Below are 16,098 nucleotides of genomic sequence, written 5' to 3'. Positions count from 1 at the left end.
TCAGGTCCCTCTGTGTTGGAGCTTGGGGGTTCCAGCTGACGGGACAAGCCGGGGACTGCCGTGTCATGAGATGCTGCTGGTCCAGGAGCTCTCCAGGGCCTGCAGGTCGGTGCTGGCCGGATCCTGAGCTTGGAGGGCGAGAAGCCGCCATAGGCTGAGCTGTCTCCTGTCTTCCAACAGTGTTGATGATGGCACGTGGGACTTGCGCTCCGATGGTGGGATGCCATCGCCTTCCCCCTGAGCCAAGGGCAGCAACGAGGACTCCGGATTTCGCCACCAGCTCCACTTTCTGGCCCGGGGACCAGAGCGGTGTGGGGGTCCCAGCCCGATTTCTACCCTGCCTGGCCACGTGTCCTCCTCCCTGGGTCGCTCCCCTCTGCTCGGGGGGTCCTGGTGGTGTTTCTGTCCTGGCTGATCTCTTCCTGGGGCCGGTGAAGCGATCTGTGCATCTTGTCTTCTCCTCTTCCCTCGCGCCGTCTCCTCCCCTCGTTGGGGATGAGTTTCCCTTGGCCGTGGTACCAAAATCAGGAGCTCTGTGCAGATGTGCCGGTGTCCCCAGCCCATCGCTCTCTGTCCCCCCCCCTCCCCGGGGAGGTGCCGGGGGCTGTTTTATAGAGGACGCTGCATCTTTCACCCGCCGGGCTTTCCCCTCCTGGGTGTAGGGGAGAATCATTCCAATCACACTGTGTTTAAAACACCACCTAATTTATTTTTCCTCTCCAAGCTGGGGGCTGCTCGTGACTAATTTGGGCTGAATAGGGGAAGAAAAAAAGCAGCGGGCACACAATGAGCGGGGGAAAGTGTGGGAAAGCGAGCGAAAGAAAAGGAGGGCCGGGGCTTGCAGCGTGAGAGCTGGTAACGCCGAGCGGTGCCCAAATTCAGCATGAAGTCACTTTTCACAGCAGACGCTTGGGCTGTAAATGCGAGTGGGATGATAGGTCAGGCCCAGGAGGGGGGGACAGGAGGGAGAAACGGGGGGTTTGCACAATGGGGTGAGGAGCGAGGTGTGCGGCGGGGGGGATGCGCACTCCGGTGCCAACATGTCCCTTCCAGTTGCGCTGTCCTCGTCTCCCAACAGCCTCTTGCCCCCAGATCCTCTGTGGGGGGCTTGGAAAAGCCTTTTGTTCAAATTCACAAAAATCGGGAGACGAAAGAGTGGACCCTGGAAGTGTGGACGAGCCCGAGGAGGGACGGCACCAAGCCCCCACTGCCACCCTCCACCTGCGCTTGTGCCGGAGCCCGTGAGTGTGGCCAGTGTCCCTCCTGGCTCGGTGCCGCCGTTCCCGCAGCTGGGAGCCAGGACCGCACTGCAGGATCCGGCATGTCCTGAATCCATTGTGGTGGAGGCAGGGCTGGGTCCCGCTGCGGGGCTCCATGGGGCTGAAGCGGGGGTTTCCATCGCAGGAGGTAGCCATGGTCCACTGCTGCGAAGACCTTCTTCTCTCTCGACTCCCCGGTCTTGTGCATCTTCTCCCGGAGGAGCCCGTGTGTTGACCTTCCTCAACTGGTTGCTCCCATCCCGCAGGGCCTTTCTCCAGCGGTGGGAGGCTGGCTGGGAAAGGAGCGATGGCTGGTCACTGCCTCCATCCCCTTGAATCCTTTCCAGCCCGGGCACCGCTGCAGCCGGGGAGGAGATGGCTCCGTCAGGGCCGTGCTCACTGGGGCACAGGGAATTGGGACACCTCAGGTCCTACTTGCAAGCAACGTGCTGCCCTGAGCCTGGGCTGGTTTGGGGGTCTTTGGGATCGCGTCAAAATCCCATCGCTACCACAGGTTGGAAGTCGAGCGGTGGCGTTGGCGGAGGGGGGGGCCAAGCCACCCTTGTCCCCAGAGCCGGGCACGGACCCGTGCTGCTGCCTGCCCGCTGTCTCTGCGGCAGCGTGGCATCCTGCCCCGTCGCCGGCGGTGGGGGGGCTGGACCGTGCCCAGCTCTCCCGGATAATCGCCCTGGTTCTGGCGTCTCCCCCTGGGGCCGCGGCGAGGCCGGTGGAGCTCCGCCAAGCTCCCCGTTGATGGTTTAATTACTGTGAATGTTGCATGCGGACGGTCTTGTTAGGCGGCAGAGGGGAAGGTTCGGGGAGCCATAGTATGTCGTGGTACAGCTGTGGGTGGTCGTCCGGATGTCCCTGTCCTAATTTGTCCCCCCCCCCCAGCCCTGCCCCTGGGTCTCTGAATTAGGTCACCCGATGGATGGCCGGGGGGGAGCAGGGATGTGGGGTGCAGCCCCCGCGGCCTCGGGGGAGACGTGACCAGAACAAAAGCAAGCGCTCGTTAAACTCTTGACATCGTCCTCGGAAGCAAACAAACAAACCCCCCCACCTGGGACCTCTCGGTTCCTCTGGCAGCCCTCTGGGTGGGTGGCACAGCCTGGCCCCCCCCCCCCAGGGCAGACCCCGAGGCCTGGCCCCGGAGGGACGGCGGGCAGAGCGGAGGCTTGGTCGCAAAGGGGATGCCATGGCCGGGTCTCCCCATCAGAGCTGGCTGTTGTCTCCTGGGGCCGGGGAAATCGGGGCTGTGTTGGGGTATGGGGTGTCCTTGCCCTCGGTGCGTTGTGTCGTGGTTCACGCTGCCCCGTGGCTGCTGGTTTGGTGCCGTCCTGCGGGTCCTGAAGACCCCCGGGAGCTTTATCCGTGGGGAAGCCGAGTCTGGAGGGGGCAGAGCAGGCAGCTCCCCCTGGAGCAGCTCTGGCGTTGGAGGGACTTGGCGTCTTGTCCTCGACCACGGCCGAGACCTCAGCCCGGCCCGGAGCTGCCCGTGGCCCCACGGCGAGCTCTTGGCCAAGATGGGGCTGGGGGTCTCGGATGGGACTCGCAGCAGGAGCGAGGGGTGCAGGGCAGGGATGGGGTGCGGAGGGGGCTGGGGCGCTGCCGGAGGGAGCAGCAGCTTTCCGGCATCTCCCGGAGGACCTCGGCCGGAGCAGGAAAATGGCCAATGTCCACGGAGCCGCTGGCGGCAGGGCCTGGGACCCGGCTGACCCCGGCGGGGCCAGAATCGGTGCCGGAGCCGCGCGTCCTCCTGTCCGGTCCTCGCCTGTGCCAGAACATCCCCCTGCTCCCCCGGCCCCGGGGGCAGTCACCCTCCGCTGCCCACCCTGTCCCCTCCCGCCGGCCACAGCTGTAATTAGCTGCGACATTCTCGGCATACCTGCAGCCCCTAATGAGGCTCCATAAAGGCTGCCCCTGAGCTCGGCTCCTCCGGCACTTGGGGCCACTTGTAAATCTCAGCTTTACAACGGGGAGCTGCGCTGGGAGGAAGCGGGGGCCGGGGGGAGGGCAGGGGGGGCTCCCACCCCGGGAGGGGGGGACGCGGCTCTCGCCATTGCCCGGAGACGGTGGTCCCGTGCAGGGTATCTCTGGCACCGTGCCGGGTGTCTCCATCCCTGTCCCGTGTCCTCCATCCCCTCCTTGGGGTCAACCCACCCGGGTTTGCTCAGCCTTGCTGTGGCTCTTGGGGGGGGGGGTGGAATATGGCAAACCCACCCCCGCTGGTGGGCACAGGCCACCTCCGCATCTGCTGCTGGGATGGGGACATTCTTCCCCAGCGGGTTTGAGCAAATTTGGGGGTGGTTGTGTTCTCCTGGGCTGTTTCTCAAGGTGTTGGTTCGGTGTTGGCTGCCGAAGCGCAAGGGCAAGCATGTTCAGAGCGGGGGGGGGGAGGGGGGGGCTGTGGTTTGGCCCCAGCTGGGAGATAAACCCGGGAATGTCCTTGGCCGCAAGTGGCTCCAAGCCAGGCACGGGGCATCGGGGCGGATTTCGTCCCCTCTCATCCGCTTGTCCGTGGTGCGCAGCCAGCATCGGGAGCGTGGGAAAAATGAGAAGCATTAGGAAACATTTCCCAAGCCGGTCAGAGCCAGGGTCGCCGGATCAGGCCAGGAGCTCCCGAGGGAAGAGATGGGAAGGGGACGGCAGGGTTGGGCGCAGGGGGCTACCGTGACGCAGGGACCTGGCATGCGAAGCTGGGCGAGCGGACGGAGAGGCCGAGGACCCGTCCCGGGATTGGCATGTGGGGTGAAGACCCCCGAGGAACAGCGGGGCTGCTCATGCCCCTCCAAGCCCCCACCTGGCCTCCTCCATCTCCGCTCCAGTGGGGATGCTGCGTGGCCGACCCTGGAATCTGGCACTGATGCCGGGATCCGGTGCCAACCCTGGGATCCAGTGCCAGCGAGGGGCTGGGTCCAGGCGAGGGGCAGGGAGGCAGCGAGTGGGGTGCAGTAACCCAAGCAAAATTCATTTGTCAGCAGTTTTCCCTTTTTTTTTTCTTTTTGGCTATATAAATTTTTTTATTGTACAAAAAGTCTAAAAAAAAAAACAACCAAGGACGGAACCGGGACAGAGCAGTGGTTATGATATCGTACACAGGAGACTAACGCAAGTTACAGACCAAATGTAATTTATACAACACAGAAGTAACTGGGACACTCTTTAAGCTTTTCCTTTCCTGTAGCTCTTCCTAATCCGGTTTGTGACCGAGGAACCGTGAGTCCCCCCGTCCCGTCCCCCTGCGCCGGGGGCACCCGCTCCCTCCGTTACTGCTGCCGGGTGCCGGCGCGGGCGCTGCCTGGTAGCGGAGGTGGAGGGTGGCATCGCCAAAAGGAGCTTTATAACGAGGCCATGGTGTAACGAGGCAGCCATGCCGGATCCCCCCACGTCCCTGGGCCAGCGGCATCTCAGAGAGCGGGTCCGGCTTTGCCTGTGGGTCAGGGCACCGCGGCAGCCGCCGCGCGATGGTCGGGCTGCGAGGAGCGTGGGTTGGTGTTGGCGGTGTCCTGAGCCTTGCGCCGGCCCTGGGAGGGGGGTCTTCTCCTGGGGGACGCTGCTCCGGACCCACCGATCCCCGTCCCTCAGGGCTGCCGCAGCTTTCCCGGACCCAGCGCCCGCATCCTGCCGGGCTGGTGGGGCCGGAGCCCCTTCCTCCAGCCCGGGGCCGGGGGGATGTCGCGTCCCGATGCTGTGGCACCGCGGCGAAGCCGGCAGCACCTTGGCATCTCCTCCGGCAGCGAGGAAAAACCATCCTGGTGCAGATGGACCGATCCTTGCGCCCAGCCAGCCCACGGACACGGCTCCGGCCCAGCCCCGGCTCTGCGGTGAAGGTGATCCTGTCCTCGTCTCTTCTTTAACCTTCCATAGTGCAAATGGTTCCCCAGCCCCCGGCAGTCTCTCCCTCTTTCTCTCTCTCTCAACACACCAGTTTTACAGGGAACATTCGGCATCCCCCAGGCTGCCACTCCACTCCCTCCGGCTGCCTCTCGCCACCGGCTCCAGCATCACCGCGCGGCTCCGTCACGGTGACATTTGTGCTGGAGGTGAGCTGGCAGCACGACATCTCGTGGGACGTCGATGTCGTGGGGGGACGTGGCGCTGGCTGTGCTGGCTGGGGGTCCTGGTGCTGTGGCGGGACCGGTGCCACCGGCGTGCGGGAGCCCCGGCTGTGGTGCCGGCAAGCCCCGGGCTGGCCGGGAGCCCCCGGTGCGGGATGGAGCTGAAAGCTCTGAACTCTTTGATTATTTCTTTTTTTAAATATTTTTTTTTAATTTCTTTTTAATTTTATTTTTTGATGTTCAAGTGCTGTGTTTGGTCACGCGATTAACCCCCCCCCAACCATCCATGGTCTTTTGGTCGTGCGATTTGGACCTGCCGCGTCCCCCCCCCCCCATCCCCGGGGCCCGTCCTGAGCCCCCGCCCTGGCAGATGCGTCCCTGCCCCCCCCAGACACCCCTGAACGACAGAACGAGGAACAAAACAACGAACAAACGAACAGAAAAATAACCTAAGACGTTACGCACAGGACCAATACACCGGGTAAATAATAATAATATACTGACGGGGCTGCCACCCCCTGCCCGCCCATGAACCGCCTGGGGGACCAGTCAGCCCAGGGCACTGGTCCCAGTGCCACCCGCTGTTGGGGGCTGTGGGACCAGTGCCCAGGGCTGACTGGTCCCAGTACCCGGGGCGGCCCCATCCTTTCTTCTTCAGCGCCACCTGCCTGTAACCACCACCCCGGGGCCCTGCTGGGGGCTTTTGGGGTGATGGGCTGTGGGTTTGGGGTGCTCCATGGTTCCCCCAACGCTGGGGGCAGACGGGGTGGCTGGACCCCCCCCGGCTCTGGGCTCCGCGCCGGACTGGACCCCGCTGCGGCTGCCGCTGCCCCGACGCGGGGGGACGATGCCCGGGGCGGGGGGGGGGTCCCACCTGCCTCGGTCACCCCCTTGTTCGAGGCTCTTAAAAACCGGAGGAGCGCCCGTCCCAGGCACGTCCCATCCTTCCCAGCTCCGAATCGCTGCCATTCCCCCCACCGTGCCAGGTGGGAAGCCCCTGCCGCCAGCCAGAGCCCGGCCGTGCCTGTCCCCCTCCCCAGGGAAGGGCCATGTGCCCCGAGCGCAAGGCCGGTGGCCACGTCCCGGGTTGGGGGGGGAGCGAGACCCCCTCCCCAACAAACGAGACTCCAGCACGTGGCGATGGTTGGGGCGAGGGGGGGCAGGTGGATCCCAGCCGGATCCCAGCCAGACCGCGGCTCCCCTGACTCCAGAGCGGGATCCCGTGGCCGGGGGGGGCTCCGTGCCCTTTCCAGTCCCTTCCAAGCGGCTTCTGGCTCTTTCCTGGCGTGTGGCTCCGCTCCTGGCGGTGGCCGTGCCGTGCCCGGCGTCTTACAGGGCCCAGGGGGGGCTGGCCCCAGTGCTGGCAATAGCAGGATGGTGCTTCTCCGTGCCAGCGCATCCTTGGCCGCATCCAGCGTGGTTTCAGTGGTGGAGGGGAACGGCAACGGCCAACGGCCGGGGCCGGACGAGCCCTCGTGAGCCACGAGCGCCGGGTGGAAGCGAAACAGGGACCGGCAAAATAATTCCATGAGCGGCTTCGCCGGCACCGACCCCTTCGGCATCACGCGGGCACGGCCGGGCGGGGGGCACCACGCAGGGACGCAGGCGTTGTCCCCGGCTCGGCGGGTCGGGAGGTCTCCCCCCTGCCAGGCGGGAGGCTGCCCGCTCCTCCGGCGTGGGATGCGCCAGCTCCACAGTGAGACCCGGTGCTGCCGGAGGACACGGCCCCCCCGAAAGGCACTGAACGGCAGGGAGAGGGGGTGCCTCGGCCCCCGGCCCCGGCGCTGGCTGTTGCTGGCTGCAGCCAGGCCGGGGAGGGGGATTTGCATCGCCATCGTTGCATCCGATGTATCGCAAGAGCTGGCAACGACCTGCCGGCACGGGGCTCAGGGACCTCGGCCGCGAAGCCGCCGGCGTGGGGCTGTCAGCCGCGGTGTGACCGCAAGCCGGCGTTTCGGGGCTGAGCTGTGCCCCCTGCCCGGCCCCGAGGGGTGAGGGTGGCTGGGGGACGCTCCCCCAGGACAGCCCGCCTGCCCCCAGCACCCTGCTCCTCGGGGGACCCCGGCTCTCCCCATCCCCGTCCCTTCTCCTCCAACTCCTGCCGCAAGCTGGAGCTGCAGGGTCCGGCCGGGGCGCTGGGACCCTCGCGACGCCGCGGCGGGGCTGTAGGGCTGCCGTTGCCAGCGCCGCTGGGCCAGTGGCGTCGGTGCCGGTGGCGAGACCCCAGTGGTGTCGGGAGCCCGGCGCGAGGGGCCCTAAGTGCTTCGGCGCCAGGCGGGGTGGCCAGGGTTTGGCACTGCCGGGGTTCGGCACCGCCGGGCCAGCGCCGCGTCCTCGCCCCAGGGTAGCCTCGTCCTTGTAAGCGCTTTGGGCTCCGCGGAGCCGGGGACAAGTGCTAAACATCCCGGGTGCCCCCGGCTCCCCGGCTCTGCCCCCGGCGCCTTCCCGACCCTGGCCGCCCGGCGCCGTCCCTAAGTGCTACGCGGGGTGCGGACGTGCCGGACTGGCCTGGCTGCGGCCATGGGGTCATTCCCCACACGGTCCCGGTGCTTCTGCCCCGCGGTGCCGTGGGCGAGGAGGGATGGAGGCGCGTCTCCCGGCCAGAGCCGTCCGGCACCCTCGGGATAAGTGCTGGGGCCGGGGTTTGGGGGGGGGTCCCCCAGGCCATCCCCCCTGGCCGGGCAGAGCCGCCGTTTCCACCCTGGTGCGGGGCTGGCGGCCGCCTGGCGCCAGGGACGGCTCCCAGCCGGGACCCAGCGTGGCCCCGGTTGCATCACTCCGGCCACGGCGCGAGCGAAGGGGAACCGCCGGAGCCGCTGGGGCGGCTGAACTCTTGAGAAGGCGGGAGCCTGTTCTCACGCGAAAATAATCCAAACGCCGAGGGCAGGGGGAGGCAAATCTGCCGCATAAGCGGAATTTCTCCCCAGCCGGAGCCTCCGTCCAATTCTAGCCGGTGCCGCCTCCGGATAACCCCGAGCTGCTGGCCGCCCTCCCTCCCACCGGAGGAGACCCCCTGAGCCGCCGGCTCCTCCAGCTGCCCCGGGAGAGCGCTGGGTGCCGGGGCGAGCACCGCTGTCCTGTCGGCAGTACCGGGGCAATCATCACCATCCTGCCGGCAGCGCCAGGGCCGGATCTGAAGCGTGGGCGGCAGCTCCGTTCCCATCAAGCCGTCAGTGGCCAGGGATGCCACGGGATGCTGGCGGTGCTGGCTGCCACCGGCCGGTCCCCAGGGGGGCTCCGGGCTGAAGCAGCCCCTCCAGAGCTGTCCCTGCCATCGGGTTGTGGGTGCCGGGCCGGTGCCGGCGACGTGAAGGGAGGGACCAGGGCAAGCGGGGGCTTCCCGCAGCAAAGCGCCGGCCGGGAGGGTGATTAATAAATAAATAAATTAAAGAAGGGAGACGGTTTCCTCCCGGGCTGGAGCTGCTGCCGGCGCTCGCGTGGCCCAGCCGCCCTGGCGCGCCCGTCCCGGGGGTCCCGCTGCCGGATCCTGCCATCCTTGCTCCGGCAGAGAGCCCGGAGCGGGGCTGTGGCGACGGGGCCATCGGCTGCTCGGGGATGGGGCCACCCACCCTTGGATGTCACCTTGGCCACGGGGTGGGCAGGGATGTCTCCATCCCCACTGCCTCTCCGGAGGCACGGGGAGATGCGGGGTCTGCTCGGCCTCCTCCTCTCCCCATCACCGTTGAGCCGGGGCGGGAGAGCCGTCCGGTGAAGAGCCGTGCCGCCGTGCCGTGCTGCTGTGCCGTGCCGCCGTGCTGGGGGTCCCGGCCGCCCCTTCCCTTCTCCGTCCGGTTGCTTTATTGCACAATGCATGTCGAAGCGCGGGTTTGGTGCAGCGTTTCTCCGTGGGATTTTCTTCTCTCTCTCTCTCCCCCTGACATCCAAAGGAATTTAAACGCTTGTTCTTTGTATTTAAAAAAAAAAAAAAAAATCAAGAAAAAAACCCAAAAAACAGTGGAAGAAAAGAGGAGTTTGTTGGCGGAGGGGGGCGCGGGGTGGAGGGGCAGCACCAGCTGGGCTCTAAGAGCATCCGCATCTGTCAACCACCATGCCCGGGATCTTGCCGTAGATGATCTGCTGTTTGTCGTTGAAGTAAAGCATGTTGATGGGGGACATCTTGGTGGGGGTGCAGCAGGGCCCCGCCGAGCCCCGGGGGTTGGCCTGCTGCACCAGGTGGGTATGGGGGTACTTCTGCATGAACATGTACTCGCACTGCCCCGAGCAGTAGTTGGCTTTGTATCTCTTGGGGGCGATAATCCAGTCCCAGCCGAAGGCTTCGAAGTCGACGGTGAGGGGGTAGCGGCAGCAGCGCGACTCGGTCGAGTGCTCGTCGCAGTCCAGCCCCAGGTTCCGCCGCGAGCGCTTGTTGTTCTCCAGCACCCGCAGCTCCATGAAGGGGTGCTGGGGGGAGAGGGAGGGGGGGGCGTGAGCCCCGCACGCTGACCCACCGTCCCACCGTCCCACCATCCCAGGTCCCACACGGCCCTGCGGAGCTGCCACCAGCCCCACGGAGCTGTCACCAGCCCCACAGAGCTGCCACCAGCCCCATCGAGGTGTCACCAGCCCCACTGGGGTGTCGCCAGCCCCGTGGAAGTGTCATTGTCCCCACAGAGCTGTGACCAGCCTCATGCGGCTGTAAGTGGTCCCACAGAGCTGTGACCACCCCTGTGGAGTCATAACTGGCCCCACGGAGCCGTCATTGTCCCCATGGGGCTGTCACCGGCTCCATGGAGGTGTCCCCGGCCCCACGGGGGTGTCCCCGTCCCCGTGGAGCTGTGACCAGCCCCGTGGAGCCATCACCAGCTCTGCAGAGACGTGACTGCTCCCACAGAGCTGTCGTCGTCCCCGTAGAGCTGTGACTGTCCCCACGGAGCTGTAACCGTCCCCACAAGCTGTCACCAGCCCCACAGAGCTGTGCCACCACCCGTGCCCGTCCCCACTGCCCCCCCCATGCTCGCCAGTTCCCCAGGGATGGCTGGGAGCCCCGCGCCCAGCCGAGCACCGGGGCCGTTGCGACGCCCCACCAGCTCCGCGCAGCACCGATCCCCGGGGACCGTGGGGACCCCGAGCCGCGTGCCCACCCCGCGACGGCCACCTACCAGCCCTTCGGCCCCGGGTCCCAGCGAGGTGACGGCCAAGTCGTTGCCGTTGGGGTCGAAGGCGTTGATCTCGATGCCCCAGTTGTTCTGCGGCTGCTTGAACCAGTTCTGCAGCACGTGCTTGAAGTCGATGCTCTGCCAGTGCCCGATGCGGGAGTTGAGGTCGATCTTCAGGGAGCGGATGCGGATGTGGCGGCTGCCTTCCTCCGTCACCGGCTTCAGGCGGAGGATCTGCAGGTAGACGGTGGAGGTGTGCTGCACTGGCCGCAGGTACACCCACAGCTGCGCCTTCACCACCTTGGTGAACATGATCTTGGGGCTGAAGTTGAAGAAGCAGCAATGGGGGTTGCCCTCGATCTGCACCACGGGGTCCGCTGTGGGAGGAAGGAGGTGTCAGGGGCGGCCCCGGGACCCCCCCCCCCAAAACCTCCATCGGACGCAGGGTCGGGGCGAGCTCCTCCTCGGTCGTTAGGAGTTGAAGGTCGGGTCAGAGGCCGCCCCAGGGGTCATTGCCCCTCCATTCGCAATAAGGTCCCCGGCTGCCCCCTGACCCCGTGTCACCGGGGATTCATGATCCCCCGCGGGGGCTGCGGGAACCGAGCCCCCAGCTGAGCGGGGCCGGGCTGAGCGGGGCGGGGGGCTCCGGCCCCGCAGCACCTGCTCCGGGGCAGCCGGTTCCCAACACATCCCTGCGTCGGAGCCGGGAACGCACCCGGTCCCGCAGCTCCCAGGGATGCGGCAAAGCCCCGAGGATGGTCCCTGGCACCAAGCCGGGTACCACCAGGCTCCCTGCCAGCGGTCCTGCCAGGTCTGCATCTCAGAGGACATCCATCTCCCACCCTCTCATCTCCCACCCTCCCATCTCCCACCCTCCCTGGGCTTGTTTTCGGGGCAGCCCCACACCTCTGCCGGCCTCGGCAGAGCAGCCGGCGATGCTTCACCCAGGACCTCGGTGGGTCCTGCCCAGGGCGATGCTCTCAGAGGTGGCGAAGGCGAGCGGCCGCCGCGGGGACAGGGACACCCACCCCGGTGGGATGACAACCCCGAGCACCAGCAGCACAAGCATCCCTCGGAGCCGGGGGTCCCCGGTCGCCCTCCCCCAGCCCCACGGCAGCACCCCGGCTGGAGCCGGCCCCGCGCTGGCCCTCCCTGCTCAGCAAACATCTGTGTCAAATTGAGCTGGGAATTTCCCCCCCCCTCGGTCGCCCGCGCAGCCCCCTCCCCCTGCCACGCACCGGTCAGGTTTAATAGCACCCAGCTGCAGCGCGGGGCCATTTGCTGCGTGCGAGGCCTCCCCGAACACATGGGGGTCACGACACCGGCCGCAGCCCCGGGAATGCCATCCAGCCCCCCGCCGCGCCGCACATAAACCAAAGTGACAGGGGTTGGGGGGCCGCGGGCGCCGGCCGCCCAAACGCCTCCCAGCAATTTGCTGCGCACAAGCCCCCGATTAAACCCGCGCTCCCCCGAGACCTGCCTGGGGAGCGTTTCCACCCCGCTCCGGCGCTGCCCGTCCCCTCGAAGCCACGCTGGACCCCCCCCGACTGCCAACCCCCGGACAGGTTGTGCCCCCCAGCCCCTTGGCGGGGGCTTTGCCACCCGTCACCATCCCAGTCTGGGCCGGTGGCCACCTCGAGGGGCTCTGGGTCCCCCGTGGTCCCGGTGGCACAGAGGGTCCCGGTGGCCTTAGGGGACGCGGTGCCGGTTTGGTCCGGGCTCGCCGTGGCTGGCACCGCGGCAAGGTCGGTGCCGGTGGGGTTGTTTTTGTAGGGTCTCCGGGTGAGAGATGCCAAAGCAGCGCTGGAGCCGGTGCGGGTCCCTTAAAGCTGCCACCGGCTTCACACCGAAGCCCCTCGCCGCCGCGACGGCAGCACCGGCAGCACCGCTGACCCTCCTCCGGGCCGGGACTCGGTCTGGCATCCCGGGGGACACCGGGCGGCTGCGGGTCCGGGGCCGAGAGGGGGGTGTGGGGTGCCGGGGAAGGGGGGGTCCGAGCGTGGGGGCTGTGCCACGCTGGCTGCTCCTGGCACGGGGCTGCGGCGGTGCCAGGATGCTCGTCCGGTCGCTCTGGCAACGGGGGATAAAGGTTACCGGGACATCGGTCACAGCTGAGTATGTGCCGGGAGGGGGGTGGCCCCGAGCCCCCCCCTCTGCTCTTTGTTCCCACCGGGGCCGGATTTGGGGCTCCCACCTCTGCCCCGTTAACCCCTCGCCTGCCACGGGGGACCGGAGATCCCCCCAGGTCCCGGGGACCCCGGGGACCCCCCCCGATACCCTGAGATGCCACATGCCAGCGATGCCTCCGTGATGTCCCCTCGTCCCCGCTCCCACCCGTGTCCCGCTGACCTTGAGCGGCTCCGGCCCCGGCGGGGCAGCAAGAGGCACAGGCGGCCCCCCCGGCCCCCACCAGCCCCTCGCCCCAGCCCGTGCCCGGCCCGAACCCCCCCCCGGCCCCCCATTGCCCCTCATTAAGGTCCCTCCACCCCGCAGGTCGCGGGGGTCACGGGTAGCCCCTAAATGGGTTTAGGACCCAATTAACCTTCCCGGGTTCCTTCTGCAGTTAAGAAAAAACCCGGGGGGGGTGGGGGGTGCTGGGGGTGGTGGCTTGGGATTAACCGGGGCGGGGGGCGGCCGGGGGGAACCCGAGAGCTTTATGGCTCTGCTGCCTATAAAGCCCTTTCCCTCCTTCTGTTCAGGAACCATAAAACCCCACACAATTGCCACGGGGGGGGCGAGGAGGGAGGAAAAATCATAATAATAACGGAGCGGCCGCAGCCGAGGCAAGCCAGACCCGGCGGCGCATCCGGCTGCGGGGCTGGGGGCTGCGGGACCCCCAGAGCGGGGCCATGCGGGGCCCGGCTGACCGGGAAGAGGGGCCGCCCTCTGGTATTTATTTTGGGGGGCCCCCGAGCTGTTAAGGGGCAGGAGGGGGGGCCGGGGGCAGCGAGCGTTAACGCGGCGCAGGGAGGAAAACCCCAGCGTGTTGTCAATTTTATGGGTAATAAAATTTCAAAGCCGCCCGAGTCTATTAATGCCTGGGAAGGAAATTCGTCGGGGGGCTGCAGGAGGGGGGGGCAGCGCCTCACACTTCCCTCCCTTCCGCTCGCCCTTCGCACCCGGCCCCCCCAGCCCCGCTGCCCGGAGGTCCCACAGCCCCCCGCGCCTCAGGGGTCCCGCAGCCTCATCCCGCCACTGGAGCAGGTGGAGCCGGGGCTGGACACACGGGGAAACTGAGGCACAGAGAGGTGAGGGGTGCAGCCACCCAGGCGCCCCATCCGTTCTCCCTCTCCTCGCCCACAGACTGACAGACGGACGGACAGAGCCATGTCACGGTGCGGCAAAGCCCCCGCGCCCCGTCCCCTCGCTGCCTTCCCATCGGGGACCCCTTGCAGCCCCTCGCCACGCCGGCCGTGGGCAAGCCCAGGGTGGTGGGCACTTGCCCGTCCCCAGCACACCCTGCCGTCACCCTGCCGTCACCCTGCCACGTGCCGCGGCAGGAGGTGAGCGGTGGCACCTGCTGCCTGGCGGGGCCCTGGGGACCGGGAGGTCACCGTGCCATCTGCCCTGTGCCCCCAGACCAGTCCCAGTGCTGGTGCTGGTACCAGATCCCAGTACCCAGTCCCAGTGCCAGTGCTGAGTCCCAGTCCTCAGCACTGAGTCTCAGACCCCAGTGCCGCGTCCCAGCCCCCAGTATCAGGTCCCAGTCCCCAGTACTGAGTCCCAGGCCCCAGTGCCACGTCCCAGTCCCCAGTGTCAGGTCCCAGGCCCCAGTACTGAGTCCCAGTACCCAGTGCCGAGTCCCAGTCCTCAGTGCCGAGTCCCAGTCCCCATTACTGAGTCCCACTCCCCAGTGCTGACTCCCAGACCCCGGTGCCAGGTCCCAGTCCCCAGTGCTGACTCCCAGTTCTCAGTGTTGGGTCCCAGTCCCCAGCACTGAGTCCCAGTCCCCAGTACCGGGTCCCAGACCCCAGTGCCGGGTCCCAGACCCCAGTGCTGATTCCCAGTTCTCAGTGTTGGGTCCCAGTCCCCAGTGCTGAGTCCCAGTACCCAGTGCCAAGTTCCAGACCCCAGTGCCGAGTCCCAGACCCCAGTACTGGGTCCTAGTCCCCAGTGCCGGGTCCCAGTCCCCAGTGCTGACTCCCAGTTCTCAGTGTTGGGTCCCAGTCCCCAGCACTGAGTCCCAGTCCCCCGGTACTGGGTCCCAGACCCCAGTGCCGGGTCCCAGTCCCTGCTACCAGGTCCCAGCACCCAGCAGCCATTCCCACTCCCATCTCCCAGTTCCCGGTGCCCCGTACCGGCTGCCGGCCGGGCTGTCCCCGTGTCCCCGGGACTCGCACGGAGCTCACTCGGGGATGGGATGGGGGTGTGGGGGGGGGGACACGGACACTGGTGGGGGCTGCAGGTCGGTGCGCAGGGCGAACGCGGGGGGAGCCCCAAGGGGAACCGGGCAGCCCCGGGAGGGGGGGAACGGGGACGGGGAGCCGCGAGGGAAGAAGGGGCACCCCGGGGGGGGGGGGGAACCCCAGAGGGACGATGCCCGCCGCCGCACGGGACGAGGCGAGCGAAGGGAGAGAGGAGAAGGGAGCCGGGGAGGGGGGGGGGTTGGAAAGAACCGGGAGGGGGGACGGTGGGGAACGGGGACCCGGGGGGGGGCGGGGGGGAGTCCGCCGGCGAACTTTGCGGCGGCGGCGGGGCGGAACAAAGGCGGCACTGACTTTCCTGGGCCATGCTGATGACGGTCTCGGTAGTGGCGTGGTACTCGTCCTCCTCCAGGTACTCGTCGGGCTGCAGCGAGTCCCCCTGGAAGTCGTGGAGGTCGAGGAGCTGCTGGAGCGGGGGGGCCTTGGGCAGCAGCTGCTTCACCACCTCCCGGGTGATGTTGGGCGCTTCCTTCAGCCGCAGCTTGCTCAGGATCTGGGACTTGATGCTCTCCAGCCGCAGCTCCTTGCTGTGCCGCCGCCACAGACACACCGGGCAGACCGGCTCCGAGGCGGGGGGTTGCGTTTCCAACGATTCTCCCCCCCCCGCCGCCGCCGCCACCGCCAACGGCAGCAACCACAGCAATACCGGGGCCATACCGGGAAAGCTTCTGTCTCTCTTTTTTTTTTTTTTTTCTTCTTCTTCTTCTTCTTCTTTTTTTTTTTTTTTTCTTTTTCTGGGTGTTTTTTTTTTTCCTCTTCTCCCCCCACCGGATCGCCCCCCGCCCCCCCCCCCCGCCCCCCGCTTCCACCGCAACGCGTAAGAGGCGCGGAACGGGGGGAAGGCGGTAACGGCGGCGGGGGCGGGGAAGCGGGGGGTTGGTGAGGGACCGGCGGTGGGGGGGGTGAAAAGGGGGGGGGGGGGAAAGAAAAAAGCGGCGGTAGCGGCGGCCCCGGGGTTTTATACCCCAAGAGAAGTGTGTCGTCAGCGGCCTTGATTGGCTGCGGGCGCACAAAAGAGGTTCTGGCAGGGGCTTGTCACCAGCCGCCGCCGGCCCCCCGAGCACCGGGAACGGCCCCGCCGCCACCGCACGTTGCCCGGTTCGGGTCGACACCCCTCACCCCCCCCCCCAATCCATCAGACCCCCCCCCCCCACACCCCCCGTTCCGGTTGCGGCGCGGCGGGACCCAACTCCCGGCAAGTGCGGCGGGGCCGGGCGAACGCCCGGCCCCGCCGCACTTGCCGGGAGTTGGGTCCCGCCGC

The 16,098-nt window shown here is 67.4% G+C and overlaps 1 protein-coding gene across 1 annotated transcript; it reads right to left on the bottom strand.

The window, feature by feature from the left end:
* Positions 1–9,337: 9,337 nt before the first annotated feature.
* On the bottom strand, positions 9,338–15,959 carry GDF11 (growth differentiation factor 11). Its single transcript, XM_075049644.1, has 3 exons — positions 15,132–15,959; positions 10,417–10,790; positions 9,338–9,718 (listed from the first exon to the last, which is right to left on the bottom strand). Exons 1-3 carry the CDS (start codon positions 15,490–15,492, stop codon positions 9,338–9,340), a joined length of 1,116 nt encoding a protein of 371 aa, XP_074905745.1. The 5' UTR covers positions 15,493–15,959.
* Positions 15,960–16,098: the final 139 nt, after the last annotated feature.

This window comes from Buteo buteo, chromosome 17 (assembly GCF_964188355.1).
Source record: "Buteo buteo chromosome 17, bButBut1.hap1.1, whole genome shotgun sequence".
Taxonomy (NCBI): Eukaryota; Metazoa; Chordata; class Aves; order Accipitriformes; family Accipitridae; genus Buteo; species Buteo buteo.
This window is presented reverse-complemented; position numbering and strand designations above follow the sequence as displayed.

Coding starts and splice junctions, on each gene's coding strand:
- GDF11 (XM_075049644.1), bottom strand. CDS start 15,492: ATGGCCCCGGTATTGCTGTGGTTGCTGCCGTTGGCGGTGGCGGCGGCG. Junction 10,791..15,131: donor CATCAGCATGGCCCAGGAAA/GTCAGTGCCGCC, acceptor TTCCTCCCACAG/CGGACCCCGTGGTGCAGATC. Junction 9,719..10,416: donor GACCCGGGGCCGAAGGGCTG/GTAGGTGGCCGT, acceptor CTCTCCCCCCAG/CACCCCTTCATGGAGCTGCG.